The 15,995-nt window shown below is 39.4% G+C and overlaps 1 protein-coding gene and 1 long non-coding RNA gene across 3 annotated transcripts in view; one reads left to right on the top strand and one right to left on the bottom strand.

The window, feature by feature from the left end:
* Positions 1-15,067, bottom strand: part of LOC121558986 (OX-2 membrane glycoprotein) — a 36,016-nt gene extending 20,949 nt beyond the window's left edge. The window contains exons 1-12 of one of the 2 annotated variants that reach the window (XM_045219520.1): positions 14,248-15,058; positions 13,312-13,647; positions 11,572-11,868; positions 11,260-11,295; positions 10,971-11,088; positions 10,801-10,863; positions 10,561-10,590; positions 10,398-10,457; positions 10,193-10,219; positions 9,994-10,056; positions 9,748-9,783; positions 9,112-9,455 (exon numbers count right to left, since the gene is read on the bottom strand). In XM_045219520.1, the coding sequence (XP_045075455.1) occupies positions 9,428-9,455; positions 9,748-9,783; positions 9,994-10,056; positions 10,193-10,219; positions 10,398-10,457; positions 10,561-10,590; positions 10,801-10,863; positions 10,971-11,088; positions 11,260-11,295; positions 11,572-11,868; positions 13,312-13,647; positions 14,248-14,386 (1,233 nt within the window). In that variant the 5' untranslated portion in view covers positions 14,387-15,058 and the 3' untranslated portion in view covers positions 9,112-9,427. Of the gene's footprint in view, positions 1-9,111; positions 9,456-9,747; positions 9,784-9,993; positions 10,057-10,192; positions 10,220-10,397; positions 10,458-10,560; positions 10,591-10,800; positions 10,864-10,970; positions 11,089-11,259; positions 11,296-11,571; positions 11,869-13,311; positions 13,648-14,247 lie in introns of those variants that run through there. The other variant, XM_045219522.1, reaches the window with a different exon arrangement.
* LOC123488675 lies at positions 2,798-7,323 on the top strand. Its single transcript, XR_006660248.1, has 5 exons — positions 2,798-2,995; positions 4,434-4,751; positions 5,115-5,233; positions 5,833-5,866; positions 6,713-7,323. It is a non-coding gene; the product is annotated as an uncharacterized LOC123488675 (long non-coding RNA).
* Positions 15,068-15,995: the final 928 nt, after the last annotated feature.

The following is a 15,995-nucleotide window of genomic DNA, read 5'->3' as shown; positions in this document are numbered from 1 at the left end:
ACAAAAAGGGAAATTCTTTCAAAGACACAATCGAGTTGCACTGAAGCCTAGCCATGTTGATAGTAGTAGTGAATTGATTGACGCTGCTACCCTCTCTTTTCTTAGTTACGTTCATGTGACGAAAGCGCGTAAGTGCAAGCCCACAGACACCCATTGAGATTGTATTGAAGGCTCTGAAATTTGAAAAAATAGATTTTACATGGGAGTCTATGACAGAAGTTCTGGGCGATTTTCAATCTGACTGAAATCGCCCCAAAAAGGGGGGTGGAGCCATTTGAAGCACGACTTTAGCCTGATTCGACATTTAGTGGCAGTGTGGCACTGTGGCAGATCAGACGTATAGATTACAACACTGATAACTACTGTTGCCGTGATATAATTGATTAGAAAAAAAATCCCTTCCTTTTCCCGTTTGGCAGTGCGTCGCCCATATCGCCCTATTGAACAGGCCGTCCCTGTATGATAGTTATTATATCAATGTTTGCGCTTAAAGGCGTTTCCACCGCCATTTCTCTCATAATTAATTTTACCGACACAAAATGATCCCACCATGTCGAAAGAACAAATTATATGTAAGCATTTATAACATTTTATCGAAACTTCCTAATTCCATCACAGCTGTCGTGATATTTCTTTATATGGTATGAATTTACACGCAAAAAAACTGGATGGAAACGTGGTTAATGACTATCACATACATTCAGTATAGAACCATATTTCTATCCAATAGACAGCAGCTGGTCATCATCATTATCTATGCGTGACAAATGTCCTATTTAGAATGCCTTCATACAGCGTCAAAGAAATTAGAGGAACTATCAGTACCAGTAATGATTAAGTTACGGGGGTGATTGGTGGACGTCATCGTTACCTGGACTGTGAAGAGACACACACAAAGGTATAGACACATGCATACGCACACATTGTGATATTGTTGTATGGTGGTATTAAACATTTTATATTGTAGATAGGTAGTGGTGTAATAATGTTATATGATGTGTTTTAACATGTTTGGACCCCAGGAAGAGTAGCTAATGGGGATCCCTAATAAATACAAATACCTGCAAGAAGTCCCCAGAGTGCTGTGAATAGAGGAGAGACAAGGTAACCGACTTGGAACAGAATGGACTCTTCTATCTTCAGCTGAGCAGAGAACAACGTCAACAACACATATTAGAGCCTGTGGACCTGCATGGAAAGAGGGATGGAGAGAGAGAAATGGTTTGAGGTCGTTCTCATTTATTGTAACTGTACAAAAACTGACGGAGTAAATTATCAAATTTTTATTTAATATCAGATTGTATCTCAAAGTATGCGGTTTACAATATTGGCTATTATTTGGTTCAGAGCCTGACCTCTGCGCACCTACAAAAATATAGATTTATAAACCATACATACGCATGTTTACAATTATAAATCAGACCTGTACTGAAACTGTACGCTCGTGAACTCCGCCTGAAAACGCTCATCAGTCAGCTGTGAATGGTCCTGGCTCACCCCCAAAAAATACTAATCGGCCCTTTCCTAAATTATCCATGGATGGAGATAGGGATTTGGACTTGTGGTTTTACCTAATTCTCCGTACTGGCTAATGATTATAACAGCGATTCTGATCCAACCATAAATTCATACATTGTGCCCCTGGCCTGAGAGGATGGAAGTTCAACATGTAGCTAGATGTAGTACGCTAATGTTAACTAGCTGGCCTCGCGTATCGTTGCCCATGAAAGGAAGTTAGTCTAGCGAGCAACTATTTTAGCCAGGTTGCCTAGGACAACAAAAACTAAAAGCGTGTACTGTATGACAGAGTCATAGACCGTTTAGGCAACATGAAAGAGAATGGCAATATCTAATAATAATAATAATCTAATAGGCCCAGTTAAATGAGCGATCGCATGGTCATTTGTTGAAGGCTATGGCTACTGTTGTGGCTACTTTGGGAATATGAACCCATCATGGCCAGAAAAGGTGAAAAATGTATTCTGCAATGGCTATAAAAATATGTATTATGTGTATAAATGCAATATTGTCTATTTGAGAAAGGAAATTACAGTAAACTACAGAAGTAACATACAACTGTCTGTTCCACCATTAATATACTGTCCTGAACAGAAATATAAACGCAACATGTAAAGTGTTGGTCCCATTTTTCATGAGCTGAAATAAAAGACCCCAGACATTTTCCATACTCACAAAAAGCTTATTTCTCTCAAATGTTGTGCACAAATTTGTTTACATCCCTGTTATTGAGCATTTCTCCTTTGCCAAGATAATCCATCCACCTGACAGGTGTGGCATATCAAGAAGCTGATTAAACAGCATGATCATTACACAGGTGCACCTTGTGCTGGGGACAATAAAAAGGCTACTCTAAAATGTGCAGTTTTGTCACAACACAATGCCACAGATGTCTCAAGTTTTGAGGGAGCGTGCAATTTGCATGCTGACTGCAGGAATGTCCACCTGAGCTGTTGGCAGAGAATTTAATGTTCATTTCTCTACCATAAGCCGCCTCCGTCATTTTAGAGAATTTGGCAGTACGTCCAACCGGCCTCACAACCGCAGACCACGTGTAACCACGCCAACCCAGGACCTCCACATACGGCTTCTTCACCTGCGGGATCGCCTGAGACCAGCCACCCAGACAGCTGATGAAACAGAGGAGTATTTCTGTCTGTAATAAAAAGCCCTTTTGTGTATTTATTATTATGTAGTATGTGGTGGTTGCACTACATAGCCCCTAGACACCGCCCAAGAGATCTATTGTCATTGTGAAAGTCACACATAGAAGCTAGAATACATTTACACAGCACCACTTCCTCCTATCGGCTGGCACCAGATTATGTGACTGAGTCAAACCTGTCAAAGGACCATCACTTTGTTATTGAACCAATATTGGACTAATGTTTGATTTGGCAGTTGGTCAGTATGTGTGGAAATGTATTCAGGCTTGCTTTGCTTTTGCTGCTGCTGGGTCTATACACAGCTGTTGAAGGTAAGAGGGATATTGTTCTCTAACACATACACACAGATGTTGAAGGTTAGAGGGATATTGTTCTCTAACACATACACACAGCTGTTGAAGGTCCGAGGGATATTGTTCTCTAACACATACACACAGCTGTTGAAGGTCAGAGGGAAATTGTTCTCTAACTCATACACACAGCTGTTGAAGTTCAGAGGGATATTGTTCTCTAACACATACACACAGCTGTTGAAGATCAGTTGGATATTGTTCTCTAACACATACACACAGATGTTGAAGTTCAGAGGGATATTGTTCTCAAACACATACACACAGCTGTTGAAGGTCAGAGGGATATTGTTCTCTAACACATACACACAGCTGTTGAATGTCAGAGGGATATTGTTCTCTAACACATACACACAGCTGTTGAAGGTCAGAGGGATATTGCTCTCTAACACATACACACAGCTGTTGAAGGTCAGAGGGATATTGTTCTCTAACACATACACACAGCTGTTGAAGGTCAGAGGGATATTGTTCTCTAACACATACACACAGCTGTTGAAGGTCAGAGGGATATTGTTCTCTAACACATACACACAGCTGTTGAAGGTTAGAGGGATATTGTTCTCTAACACATACACACAGCTGTTGAAGGTCAGAGGGATATTGTTCTCTAACACATACACACAGCTGTTGAAGGTCAGAGGGATATTGTTCTCTAACACATACACACAGCTGTTGAAGGTCAGAGGGATATTGTTCTCTAACACATACACACAGCTGTTGAAGGTCAGAGGGATATTGTTCTCTAACACATACACACAGATGTTGAAGGTCAGAGGGATATTGTTCTCTAACACATACACACAGCTGTTGAAGGTCAGAGGGATATTGTTCTCCAACACATACACACAGCTGTTGAAGGTCAGAGGGATATTGTTCTCTAACACATACACACAGATGTTGAAGGTCAGAGGGATATTGTTCTCTAACACATACACACAGCTGTTGAAGGTCAGATGGATATTGTTCTCTAACACATACACACAGATGTTGAAGGTTAGAGGGATATTGTTCTATAACACATACACACAGCTGTTGAAGGTCAGAGGGATATTGTTCTCTAACACATACACACAGCTGTTGAAGGTCAGAGGGATATTGTTCTCTAACACATACCCACAGCATAATGCAACATGGAATAAAGGGAAGAGGACCAGTCCTCACATGTTGCATTTGTGATGCATTCCCATTATTGAATTAACAATAGGAGTTTAGTTATGCACAAGGTAAAGTTGTGTTTCTTTCTTCTTTATGTTTCATTAACATTCTGAAATGTGTAATTATTCTTAATTTTATTCAACAATGTTGAATTGCAGTGTTATTGTAAAATGTTTTTTTACTTCACTACTTACTATTTTCCTATGAAAACACACTCTCATGGTCTGTTTCCTGTTTACAGTGACTCAAGAGAAGAAGTTGGAGACCGGAGGAGCAGATGTCATTCTTCTCTGCTCAAACCAAACACTCACTAACATCACTACTGTAGTATGTAACAACACTAAAGTTAGAAGTGGGGGTCATGAGTGTAGAGTTTCACACGACGTTGAGACAAATCATATCGACAGCTCTTGTGACCCCAGAGTCACACTAGAGATAGAGAATGACAGAGTGTGTCTACGCATTACCAACATACAACCATCTGATGATGGGAACTACACCTGTGACTTTGGATATAATGGGGGATGGAATCATATAGAAATACATATTTCTGTCAATGGTAAGTGTTTGGTCTGATGGGATCGTTCACAATCCTTTTAAAATGAACCCCAGCATAATGTCTTATCACCACATATTTAGTGGAATGCATTTCATGTGCAAAAGTACCTTCAATATGTAATATGTATTTGGTTACCTTTATGTTCTGTGAGTGTTTTGTTGTCTTGCTTTGTAACGTCTGTTATAGAAGTTACATCTGACAGAACTGAGAGAATCTCTGTAGTCACAATATTGGATTTTCTCATCAATACATGTAATAATGTCTTAAAATGGAGACTGTCAACAACACAATGCCTTAATGTAAATGAACAAGATGGCGGAAGAGACACATGTAGGATCATAATATATATTTTTCCTTTCTCAGGAACCCAAGTGCAAGAGGCCACAGACAACAGTCTCCTATTTTGGGATGATAACAGGTGTTGCAGCATGTGTAGCTGTCCTGGTGTTTGGTGGCATAATCATGAGGAAAATTAATCTCAGGTAAGATAATATTAATAACTTGGTAAAAAAAAAAGAGTTGCTGTAATGAGTATCTGTCAGCTTTTTGGTATTTTAATAATTACTAGTAAGCACTGTAGTAGAAAAGGTGCATTCTAAAATACATATCAGATCTACAATGCGGATAGAGTTCTGAATTGGTCTCAGAAATACATGCAATGCTATGAGTTCAGGTGGGCCTTCACTCTTCAGCAAACAAAGGAAAGGAGGGGTGCTCAACAACAATGATGAAAAGCATGAAAAGGGCTGACCAAGAAAAACATCCTAAAGGACTAATTTAAGGCAGAAAGGAGTTGAAGCACTCAACAATTTCACAGTATCATTTCAACCTCATAGTGTGGAAATACCACATAGAACACAGAAAAATCATGTTTTTGACTGCACTGGCCCTTTAAGTCTGAGTTGAGTTTGTATGGGTCACTAGTGTCTAGTAACTGCACTGTTGGAGCTTTTCGCTTCTCACTTCCTGTCAAAAATGAGCGTGGTGAAAAACACAATCATGTTGCTCTACACATGTGCTGTGTAAAACATGTTTCATTTGGTGCTATGTTAATTAACTCTTGTTATTATTTGCTCAGCAGAACACAGCTACAAGTGTCTGGAACCATCAAAGAGGTGCCACAACAACACTATTTATGTGTTTTTGTTATTTGTTTAGCCCTGGTATTGCTAGCTGTTGCATGTTAGTCATAATAAGGCATCTGCAGAGACTACCCAGCAAACCAAAATTGCTTCTGTGAACGTTCCTAGAACATTAATTAGGTTGCCCCAAAAGTTATAATTACACAAACTGTCCAGTTGTGATGACGATTATACAATGTTTGTATAAAACATTCGCCTGATGTTTCAAGAACGTTCCCAGAACACATTTTGTTATAGAAACCTAAAAACAACTTTAGGGGAATGTTCTGTGGTGTTTGTTACAGATGTTGTGCACAATATTTTAGTGAATCTTAGGAAAACATACCAAGGATATTTCATTAAAAACATTTTCTGAAGAAAAAAAACTTTTGTTTTCAAAAACATTCGTTTAATGTTTTGGGGATGCTATCATCCTAATGATAGATAAAACTCTAACTTAAAGGAAAAATCTAGCCAAAATTAATACATACCATACGAAACATAACATATCATACTAAATGGAGTGCCTCGGATTTACATTTTTTTACATTTTTAGTCATTTAGCAGACGCTCTTATCCAGAGCGACTTACAGGAGCAATTAGGGTTAAGTGCCTTGCTTAAGGGCACATCGACAGATTTTTCACCTAGTCGGCTCGGGGATTAGAACCAGCGACCTTTCGGTTACTGGCACAACGCTCTTACCCACTAAGCTACCTGCCGCCCGATTTCTCCTGCCGCCCGATTTACATAAAGAAGAATACGAAATGCTCTGAGACCAGGTTGCAGCCCCATATGACATTTCAGTATAATGCGGTGACATATGGTTTATGTCTTTGTAGGAGGAGCAACGAGACATCGAGCCCTACAGCACGTTCACAAGTAGAACCAATGTGCTTTACTCAACTCTCCAGCTGCTTGACCCCTGACCCTGATCCTCTTGCACTGTTGACCAATGATGACAAGGCATTAGACACCTTTTTGTAACATACAGCTTGTACAGTAGAGTGGTAGATATACATTTACTGTGAATATTTTGATTACTGAAAATGCCGTTTGAAAGTCGGCCTATTTTTTTCCTGTCTGACTTGCCATATATCAGCCTCTCCTTTACTGTAGATCTTCTGTGGTTGTTGTAAATATCAACACATACTGTATACTGCACATCTGTTATGGAAATACAATTGTTATATACATGTCTCAAAATTATAGCTGTTCTGTTGTTGCTTGCTGATGGAACAAAGCATGTTTCTGTGGCGATGACCTGATCCCAAAATCATAAACCTTTCCACCAGGTGCCAGTTTACATGTCCTGTCATAAACATGAATGGAGAAATCGGTAAACTGCCACTGTATTCATATTGTAACTTTAGAAAACAAAAAATTAATGCAGACCTACTTCATAGTTCATGTGCTTATAAATATTGGTAATAAAACACACAAAATAACAATATGATGTGATTTATATTGTGATTTATTAGAACTGCATTTCCAAAAAAGTATTGTAAAAAAATAATTATGTAGCCTATGAACTTCTGTGGATGCGGGGCCAGTCTATTAAATGAGTTAACTGTTTCATGGTGTCCCTGCCTGTTGTTTCCTTGCTGCACATCTCAGTAAAATTAAAGTGTCCCCTAACTTTTTGAATGATTAATATTTTTAACAGAAGTAAACTCTGCTACTAAAACAATACAAGTCATATTCTGTCTGTTACTGTAAGTATCCTCTGGTTTGGCACATTGAGAAAGAGCTACATCAACACTACTTAAAGGCTCTGCATGGTCAATGTGATGTCTGCAGCGGCCGTCCAGCATTTACTGGGATACTGCCGCTGCAGAAGTCAGGGCATTCATATTTCTTGCGCTTTGGGGAGCTGTCATACGAATCCAATAAATTGGTCTGCATCGCACCACTCGAAGTGATTCAGGGCTAAACTCTATAGCCATCCAGCTAATTACAAGCAACTGGCTAAATGAAAAGACAAGACCTTACCACGTCTGAGATGTTGGAGTCCGTTTCCCGGTGCTTGACATAGGAGCTCAGCCAAGAAAGCATGAGGTAAAAAGGCTGCACTGTTTTCCACCTGCATCTCCATCCCGAATCTCCCCATTGCCCCCCAACTAAATTATCCTACCTTTAGGCTATTGTTTATATGTGTATTTCACACTATGTTGAGGTATAACGCTTATATGGATGTCAACCCCAACACATGTTCAGGTCATCATCATCAATCAACTGCATTACAGTTAGAAACTACTTTGACTATCACCACCGATTTCTGTATGCTAGCAGCTATGCGACCAGCTTATTCGAATGGGAGTTAGAATTTAGCAGTCATTTTTTCTAAACCTGAAATGTTATGCTGCGAAAACAGCCAATTATATCCAAATCGGATTTTAGTAACCACACTGTGGGCCTGTTACAATACATCAATGATGGATTTGACAAATATCCACTTTGTTAGATCAGATTTGTTGAATGTGCGCCAATCCAGCGTCCTTCTACCTATCCCCTGCGTTCTGCATTATATTGACCTCTTTCCCGCATATATTCCCATTACCTCCCCAATCTCTTTCCAGGAGTTCACTCATTCGTGTCTTTGAAATCCCTACACGAGGTATCATAAATATGTTTTTTTATTTGTGCACTTGTTCTGATAGCCTTTCGTCAAAGGTCTGCATGTTTGTTGTCAAGGAAGTTGTCAAGGAAGTGAGTTTGTGTTTATACAGGATGTACTGCCCCCACCTACCGTCAACCAATCATGTCAATGCGGAGCTATACGGAGCCCTCCACTTTGTTACAACATTTTGGAGGCGCACAGCGATGCCGAAGCTTGATTTGGCCTCCGCAAGTATCTGAAGGCACTGCAATTGCGTCAAACTCTCCTTACGGAGCCTCCGGACCACATTTTCTGATCAGGAATAAATTGGCCTTTATAGTCTACAGTTTATGCACTGAGCCAGTCCCAGCATTCATGCTTAGTATAAGAGGTGAGAACTCTACTGTTCTACTCTCACTCTTCTTTCTGGTGTGTTTTAATAAGTAAACAGTAGGTGGTGCCACAATCTGGAGTTTGTGTTTTAGCCCAACAAGCCCAGCCACAAACTGAGGGATGGAGCTGGAGAATAACCACTCTCAAATTCATCAACACAGCTACAGATGCAAACCAAGGACTGACAATCTATGAGATTGACATGACAGTTAAAAATATTTTCACACAATAGGCTACATTGTTTGTTTTTTCTTTTTACAATGGATTAATGTTTTATTGGTTCATTTTAAATCACAGGGAAGTTTGGGGTAGTGCAAAAATAAATAATAATACAAGAAGTGCAGAAACGTTAATGTATCTAAACACTGAAAAACAGACATGGCAACAACAGAAACATAAAACAAATGGATAACAGCAGCTGAGACTAATGTGAATACAGCACAGACAGGAAATAACCCTATTAAGCTATGGCTCAAGTAAAGAGAGTGAGACAGACAGACAGTTTTGAGTTTTTCACTATTAGTCAATAGTGATTTGGTGTGTGTGGCAATGTGATTAGAGTCACTCAGTAGTCGTCATCTTCTAAAAGGTTCCTGAAAGAGCAAAAAGAGAAGCAAACAAAATGGTTAAATTTAAAATGGATGAATACACAGGTCATTGTGACTAAGAGTGTTTCTTCTGTACACACAGTAGCCTACAGAAATAAGATGTATTGACAAAACGTGAACATGGTCTGACAGCCATTGTGGGACCAAATGCTTAACTGCCAATTGTAGTCTTAGCTTAATGTAGTAGGTAATATATAATAAATATAAGATATATTACATTAAATAAAGATTATGTGACCTCTGGTGGGATCTTTGAATTAGAATGATTTGAGCTCACCTTGTTACACCATCATCTGATTCTTGAATGGAGATACTGTAAAAGGAGAACAGAACAGAAATGTGGTTTGTATTAACAAATGTAACATGTTGAGTAACACAACCGAACAGATATTAACATGCAGCTGAGTGCATTGATGCAGACAACATGACCACTATGACCACCACAACAGTACATCATTTCAGAGCTTCTTCCTGAAGAAGAGAGACTACAGCAGACAGTGAGAGAATGAAGATGGAAACCTACCTCTTTACAGCCTCCTGAGCTTGATGCATCACACGCTTCGCTGACGAGCTTAAGGATTGCATTCTGAAACAAAAAGGCAATTTTTTAGCTATGTTTTTTTTTTGGGGGGGGGGTTATTGTAATTAATCCTAACATTCTCAACATCGTCTGTTTCAAGCTTTCCATTAGGATAATCAAATAAGGCTGCAAAAATACTCACATTGATGGACTGGAGGTTGGTGTGTCCCTGAAAGAGATCAAAATGGACAATGTACTGACAAGAACCATTTGTTTTTAACGTCATTGACTGATGTTAACATGACCACTCTATGACCACAGAAATACACATCATTACAAAGTTTGCTCAATGAGAGAGAATATAGAAGAAAATCAGAGACTGTGAGAAAATGATAAGGTAAGCCTACTTCTTAGTCATCCTACGCTTGGTTGACGAGCTGGTTGACGAGCTGGTTGACGAGTGTGGCCTGAAAAACAGAAGGTACTTGTTCTTGTTATAATTATTATTTATCTTAAAAAGCTATTTCAAATAAAAGTATTTTAATCTCTTCAGGTGGTAAAGATACTCACATCTGTGATGGACTGGAGGTTGGTGTGAAACTGAAATAAATTAAAATCAACAATGTACTGACAAGAACCACATCATCGGTTTCATTATTATTTTATTACAATTATTTAATCATGAAGAATGTGTTTTAACCTGTATAGCAAATAATCTCAGGAAGTGAATGTAATTGTCATGTTTCATGTTTTCTTTCAAATAGGTATCAATCATGATCCCTTAAATGTTCTTCAGAATGAGTGTCTTACTTGGATGGTGGTGGTGTCTTTAAGGGAGTTCTGCTGATTTCAGGGTCCGGTAATTTTTTTCCCCTGCACATCAGAGATCAACTGATTAAGTAAACAGAAGGCAGCTAAATCACGTATTGAATTCACAGTAACTGTTTTAAGTTTCAAGGAAATCTTTTTTTTATCTCTACCTGGAGGAGGTTTCTTTTCTCCTCATTTTCAGCCACATTACCCAGAATACAGCAATGAGACACACTGAAACTAACACTGAACCCATCACTGCACCAACCACTGAACCAACCACTGTACCTGTGAATGACAGAGATGACAAGAGAAGACGTATGTCAAATTCCCAGGGACACAACACCAAAGCCTCTTACATGTAAATATGGCTCTGCACTACACCTAAAAGTTAAATAGTAAAAGAGCCAGTCAATAGGTTGATTATGACTTGTCATTATTAGAATAACAACCACTTACCACTGATCCAGTCATCATCAGAGACCTGAGATTGACCTAACATAGAAATACACAGACAGTACTTCATCATGAACACAGGCAGTACTTCATCATGAAGACAGGCAGTACATCATCATGAACAAAGGCAGTACTTCATCATGAACACAGGCAGTACTTCATCATGAAGACAGGCAGTACATCATCATGAACACAGGCAGTACTTCACCATGAACACAGGCAGTACTTCATCATGAAGACAGGCAGTACATCATCATGACATCATCCTGATCATGTCAATATATTATGGAGGTATAAACCCTAACCATTTCTCACCTGCAAATGAAGCTTGATCCCTAGCTGGAATCACCATGGAAGCATTCTTGGTGACATCACTGAAGGACAGTGACACAACACACCTAACCTCTTTGTCAGTTAGACTGGCCACTGCCACTGTTGTAGTAGTTGTCACAGTGATAGTTCCATTGGGATGGGTGACATCGACCGTGGTGGAATGTTCTATCATCATGTCATCCCAGGTCACTATAGGAGCAGGTCGTCCAGTAGCAGAACAGGACAGAGTGGTGTGACTGTTGTTGGTTTGTGTGATGAGGAGTGAGGGTCCATACAGCTCTACAGAACAACAACAGACACAGTTCACAGTGAATGTAAATACTATAATGTTTTCATTTACATGATTTACTAAATGATTCGCCATCACTAGCCGGCTACCACCCGGTTACTCAACCCTGCACCTTAGAGGCTGCTGCCTCGTAAAACTGACTATCCTACCGATCCTTGACTTCGGCGATGTCATTTACAAAATAGCCTCCAACACTCTACTCAGCAAATTGGATGTAGTCTATCACAGTGCCATCCGTTTTGTCTCCAAAGCCCCATACACTACCCACCACTGTGACCTGTACGCTTTTGTTGGCTGGTCCTCACCACATGTTCGTCGTCAAACCCACTGGCTCCAGGCCATCTATAAATCACTGCTAGGCAAATCCCCGCCTTATCTTAGCTCATTGGTCACCATAGCAGCACCCACCCGTAGTCTGCGCTCCAGCAGGTATATCTCACTGGTCATTCCCAAAGCCAACACCTCCTTTGGCCGCCATTCCTTCCAGTTCTCTGCTGCCAATGACTGGAACGAATTGCAAAAATCTCTGAAGCTGGAGACTCTTATCTCCCTCAATAACTTTAAGCATCAGTTGTCAGAGCACCTTACCGATCACTGCACCTGTACACAGCCCATCTGAAATTAGCCCACCCAACTACCTCATCCCTATATTGTTATTTATTTTGCTCTTTTGCACCCCAGTATCTCTATTTGCACATAATCTCTTGCACATCTAGCATTCCAGTGTTAATACTATTGTAATTATTTTGCACTATAGCCTATTTATTGCCTTACCTCCATAACTTGCTACATTTGCACACACTGTATATATATTTTCTGTTGTATTTTTGACTTTATGTTTTTTACCCCATATGTAACTCTGTGTTGTTTTTATTGCACTGCTTTGCTTTATCTTGGCCAGGTCGCAGTTGTAAATGAGAACCTGTTCTCAACTGGCTTACCTGGTTAAATAAAGGTGGAAAAAAAAAAGAAAAAAAAAAAAAAGGCTGCTGCCCTATATACATAGACATGGAATCACTGGCCACTTTAATAATAGAACACTAGTCACTTTAATAATGTTTACATACTGCTTTACTCATTTCATATGTATATACTGCATTCTATTCTACTGTATTTTAGTCAATGCCACTCCGACATTGCTCGTCCTAATATTTATATATTTCTTCATTCCATTCTTTGACTTTTAGATTTGTGTGCATTGTTGTGAATTGTTTGATATTACTGCACCGTTGGAGCTAGGAACACAAGCATTTCGCTACACCCACAATAACATCTACTAAAAATGTGTATGTGACCAATACAATATGATTTGATTCCATTTGATAAATGCTTGCAAGACATTGGATGTATGATTTGATAAAATGGCTGCCTGAAATTCTGAAGAAGTTGTTCTGGGTTAATCATTTACAGTACATTATGTTATCAGTTTTTACCATTGACTTGGAGGCAGGTCTTGCTGCTGATAGCTCCATCTGGAAAGGTGTTAAACAGACACTTGTAGCAGGACTCATCTCCTCTTGACACTCCTCTGATGATGATAGAGCAGTTCTGCAGTCCCTCGTCTTCAAACTCCACTTTCCCCTTAAAATGTAGGTTGACATTGGGACCGCGTTTACTGTAGGTGGCCACATTTTCATTCGGCCCAGTTGTCACTTTTTGCCAGGTGACTTGCCGCACGTCTTTGGGTTTCTTGAGCTCACAGTTTAAGACTGCATCTTCTCCCAGGGTTGCTGTGACAACCTGCTGTGTTCTCACCAACTGAGAGAGCCCTGCATGAAGACAGTTACACACTACTTAGTACTTACTACATTACAAACTCACACACACACACTTCTATCAATCTTTAGGATACAATACAGTGTATGGAGTACAATATTGTGGTGTAGTACTCATAATGGTCAGAAGGAGGAGTATGGAGGTAGGGGAAGTCCAGTCTAGGCTGGAGGAAGTTATTAAGTTATGAATGAAGACACCTGTAAACTGACTGCAGTATGGGTTCCACGTGTTGAATTATTAAAGTAACATCAACTACAGAACGTGTGGACATCAGTTAATATAAGGAGCTATGGCTATAGATCAATCCTCTTAGTTTGTTCTGATTAAATCATTGTACACTATACAGTTTATACAGTGACTTTCACTACGCTATACATGCATTTCACTGCACTACTATAATTTAATTTATCTGTATAGCTTTTAATGTATCTGTATAGTTGAAGATACATTTAGTTATGAATCTAGTGTCGTGAAATAAACAGGTTTGAACAGTAAAGCACTACATTTCATACGAAAAGCAACCGTATCAGCAATATTCTGTCAATAAAAAGCTGACAAATGCAGCATATCAGGCATAAAACTGATTAGCTCACCTTTAGGGAGGACTATTAGAAGAATAAACAGGTAGTTGTAGTGTGCAGGAGACATGGTGAACATGGGAGTTCTCTTATAGTCACTAGAGAGTAAAGAGAGGGATTTTGAATTTCCCTCTTTCGTGTGTCCAACCCACATGGGTTTGAATGAACCTATCACATATGGACGTTTTTGGCAGAAGCCCCTCCCCACACAGTAAAAGTGAAAGTAAACTCAGCTGGTGCAAGTGTTTGTACCACAGTGTAAGCCAATGTCAGAACTATTGTTTTACCTGTTTTAGTCGAGAAGGTTAAAGGAACTCTTCTCAGGACATAAAACAGATAGGAGCTGAAATAGTACATACATAGCCAAGTGAGCCTGGCGCAGAGCTATAACAAGCTACCCTGATTTTAAATGGTGATTTTACTGTAAACAGAGCTATAACAAGCTACCCTGATTTTAAATGGTGATTTTACTGTAAACAGAGCTATAACAAGCTACCCTGATTTTAAATGGTGATTTTACTGTAAACAGAGCTATAACAAGCTACCCTGATTTTAAATGGTGATTTTACTGTAAACAGAGCTATAACAACCTAGCCCTGATTTTAAATGTTGATGTTACTGTAAACATAGCTATACCAACCTAGCCCTTAATGAGCCAGTGATGCTTCCCCTCCTACAATATTTCCCCAAAATGAACCATAATTTACAGTATACTGCATTAAATATACAGCAAAACAGCAATACAGTACCTTTTTTTGTATTGAAAACTACTCAGCAATTGCTAATAGTGAATATGTCATTATACAGTTGAAGTCGGAAGTTTACATACACTTAGGTTGTAGTCATTAAAACTCGTTTTTCAACCACTCCACAAATTTCTTGTTAACAAACTATAGTTTTGGCAAGTCGGTTAGGACATCTACTTTGTGCATGACACAAGTAATTTTTCCAACAATTGTTTACAGACAAATTATTTCACTTATAATTCACTGTATCACAATTCCAGTGGGTCAGAAGTTCACATACACTAAGTTGACTGTGCCTTTAAATAGCTTGGAAAATTCCAGAAAATGATGTCATGGCTTTGAAGCTTCTGATAGGCTAATTTACATAATTTGAGTCAATTGGAAGTGTACCTGTGGATATATTTCAAGGCCTACCTTCAAACTCAGTGCCTCTTTGCTTGACATCATGGGAAAATCAAAAGAAATCAGCCAAGACCTCTGAAGAAAATGTGTAGACCTCCACAAGTCTGGTTCATCCTTGGGAGCAATTTCCAAACGCCTGAAGGTACCACGTTCATCTGTACAAACAATAGTACGCAAGTATAAACACCATGGGACCACGCAGCCGTCATACCGCTCAGGAAGGAGACACGTTCTGTATCCTAGAGATGAACGTACTTTGGTGCGAAAAGTGCAAATCAATCCCAGAACAACAGCAAAGGACCTTGTGTAGATGCTGGAGGAAACAGGTACAAAAGTATCTATATCCACAGTAAAACGAGTTCTATATCGACATAACCTGAAAGGCCGCTCAGCAAGGAAGAAGCCACTGCTCCAAAACCGCCATAAAAAAGCCAGACTATGGTTTGCAACTGCACATGGGGACAAATATCGTACTTTTTGGAGAAATGTCCTCTGGTCTGATGAAACAAAAATATAACTGTTTGGCCATAATGACCATCGTTATGTTTGGAGGAAAAAGGGGGTAGCTTGCAAGCCGAAGAACGCCATCCCAACCGTGAAGCATGGGGGTGGCCG

The sequence above is a fragment of the Coregonus clupeaformis genome, unplaced genomic scaffold (genome assembly GCF_020615455.1).
Source record: "Coregonus clupeaformis isolate EN_2021a unplaced genomic scaffold, ASM2061545v1 scaf2424, whole genome shotgun sequence".
NCBI classification, from domain to species: domain Eukaryota; kingdom Metazoa; phylum Chordata; class Actinopteri; order Salmoniformes; family Salmonidae; genus Coregonus; species Coregonus clupeaformis.
Note: the sequence above shows the minus strand (reverse complement) of the source record. Positions and strands in the feature narration are given on the sequence as shown.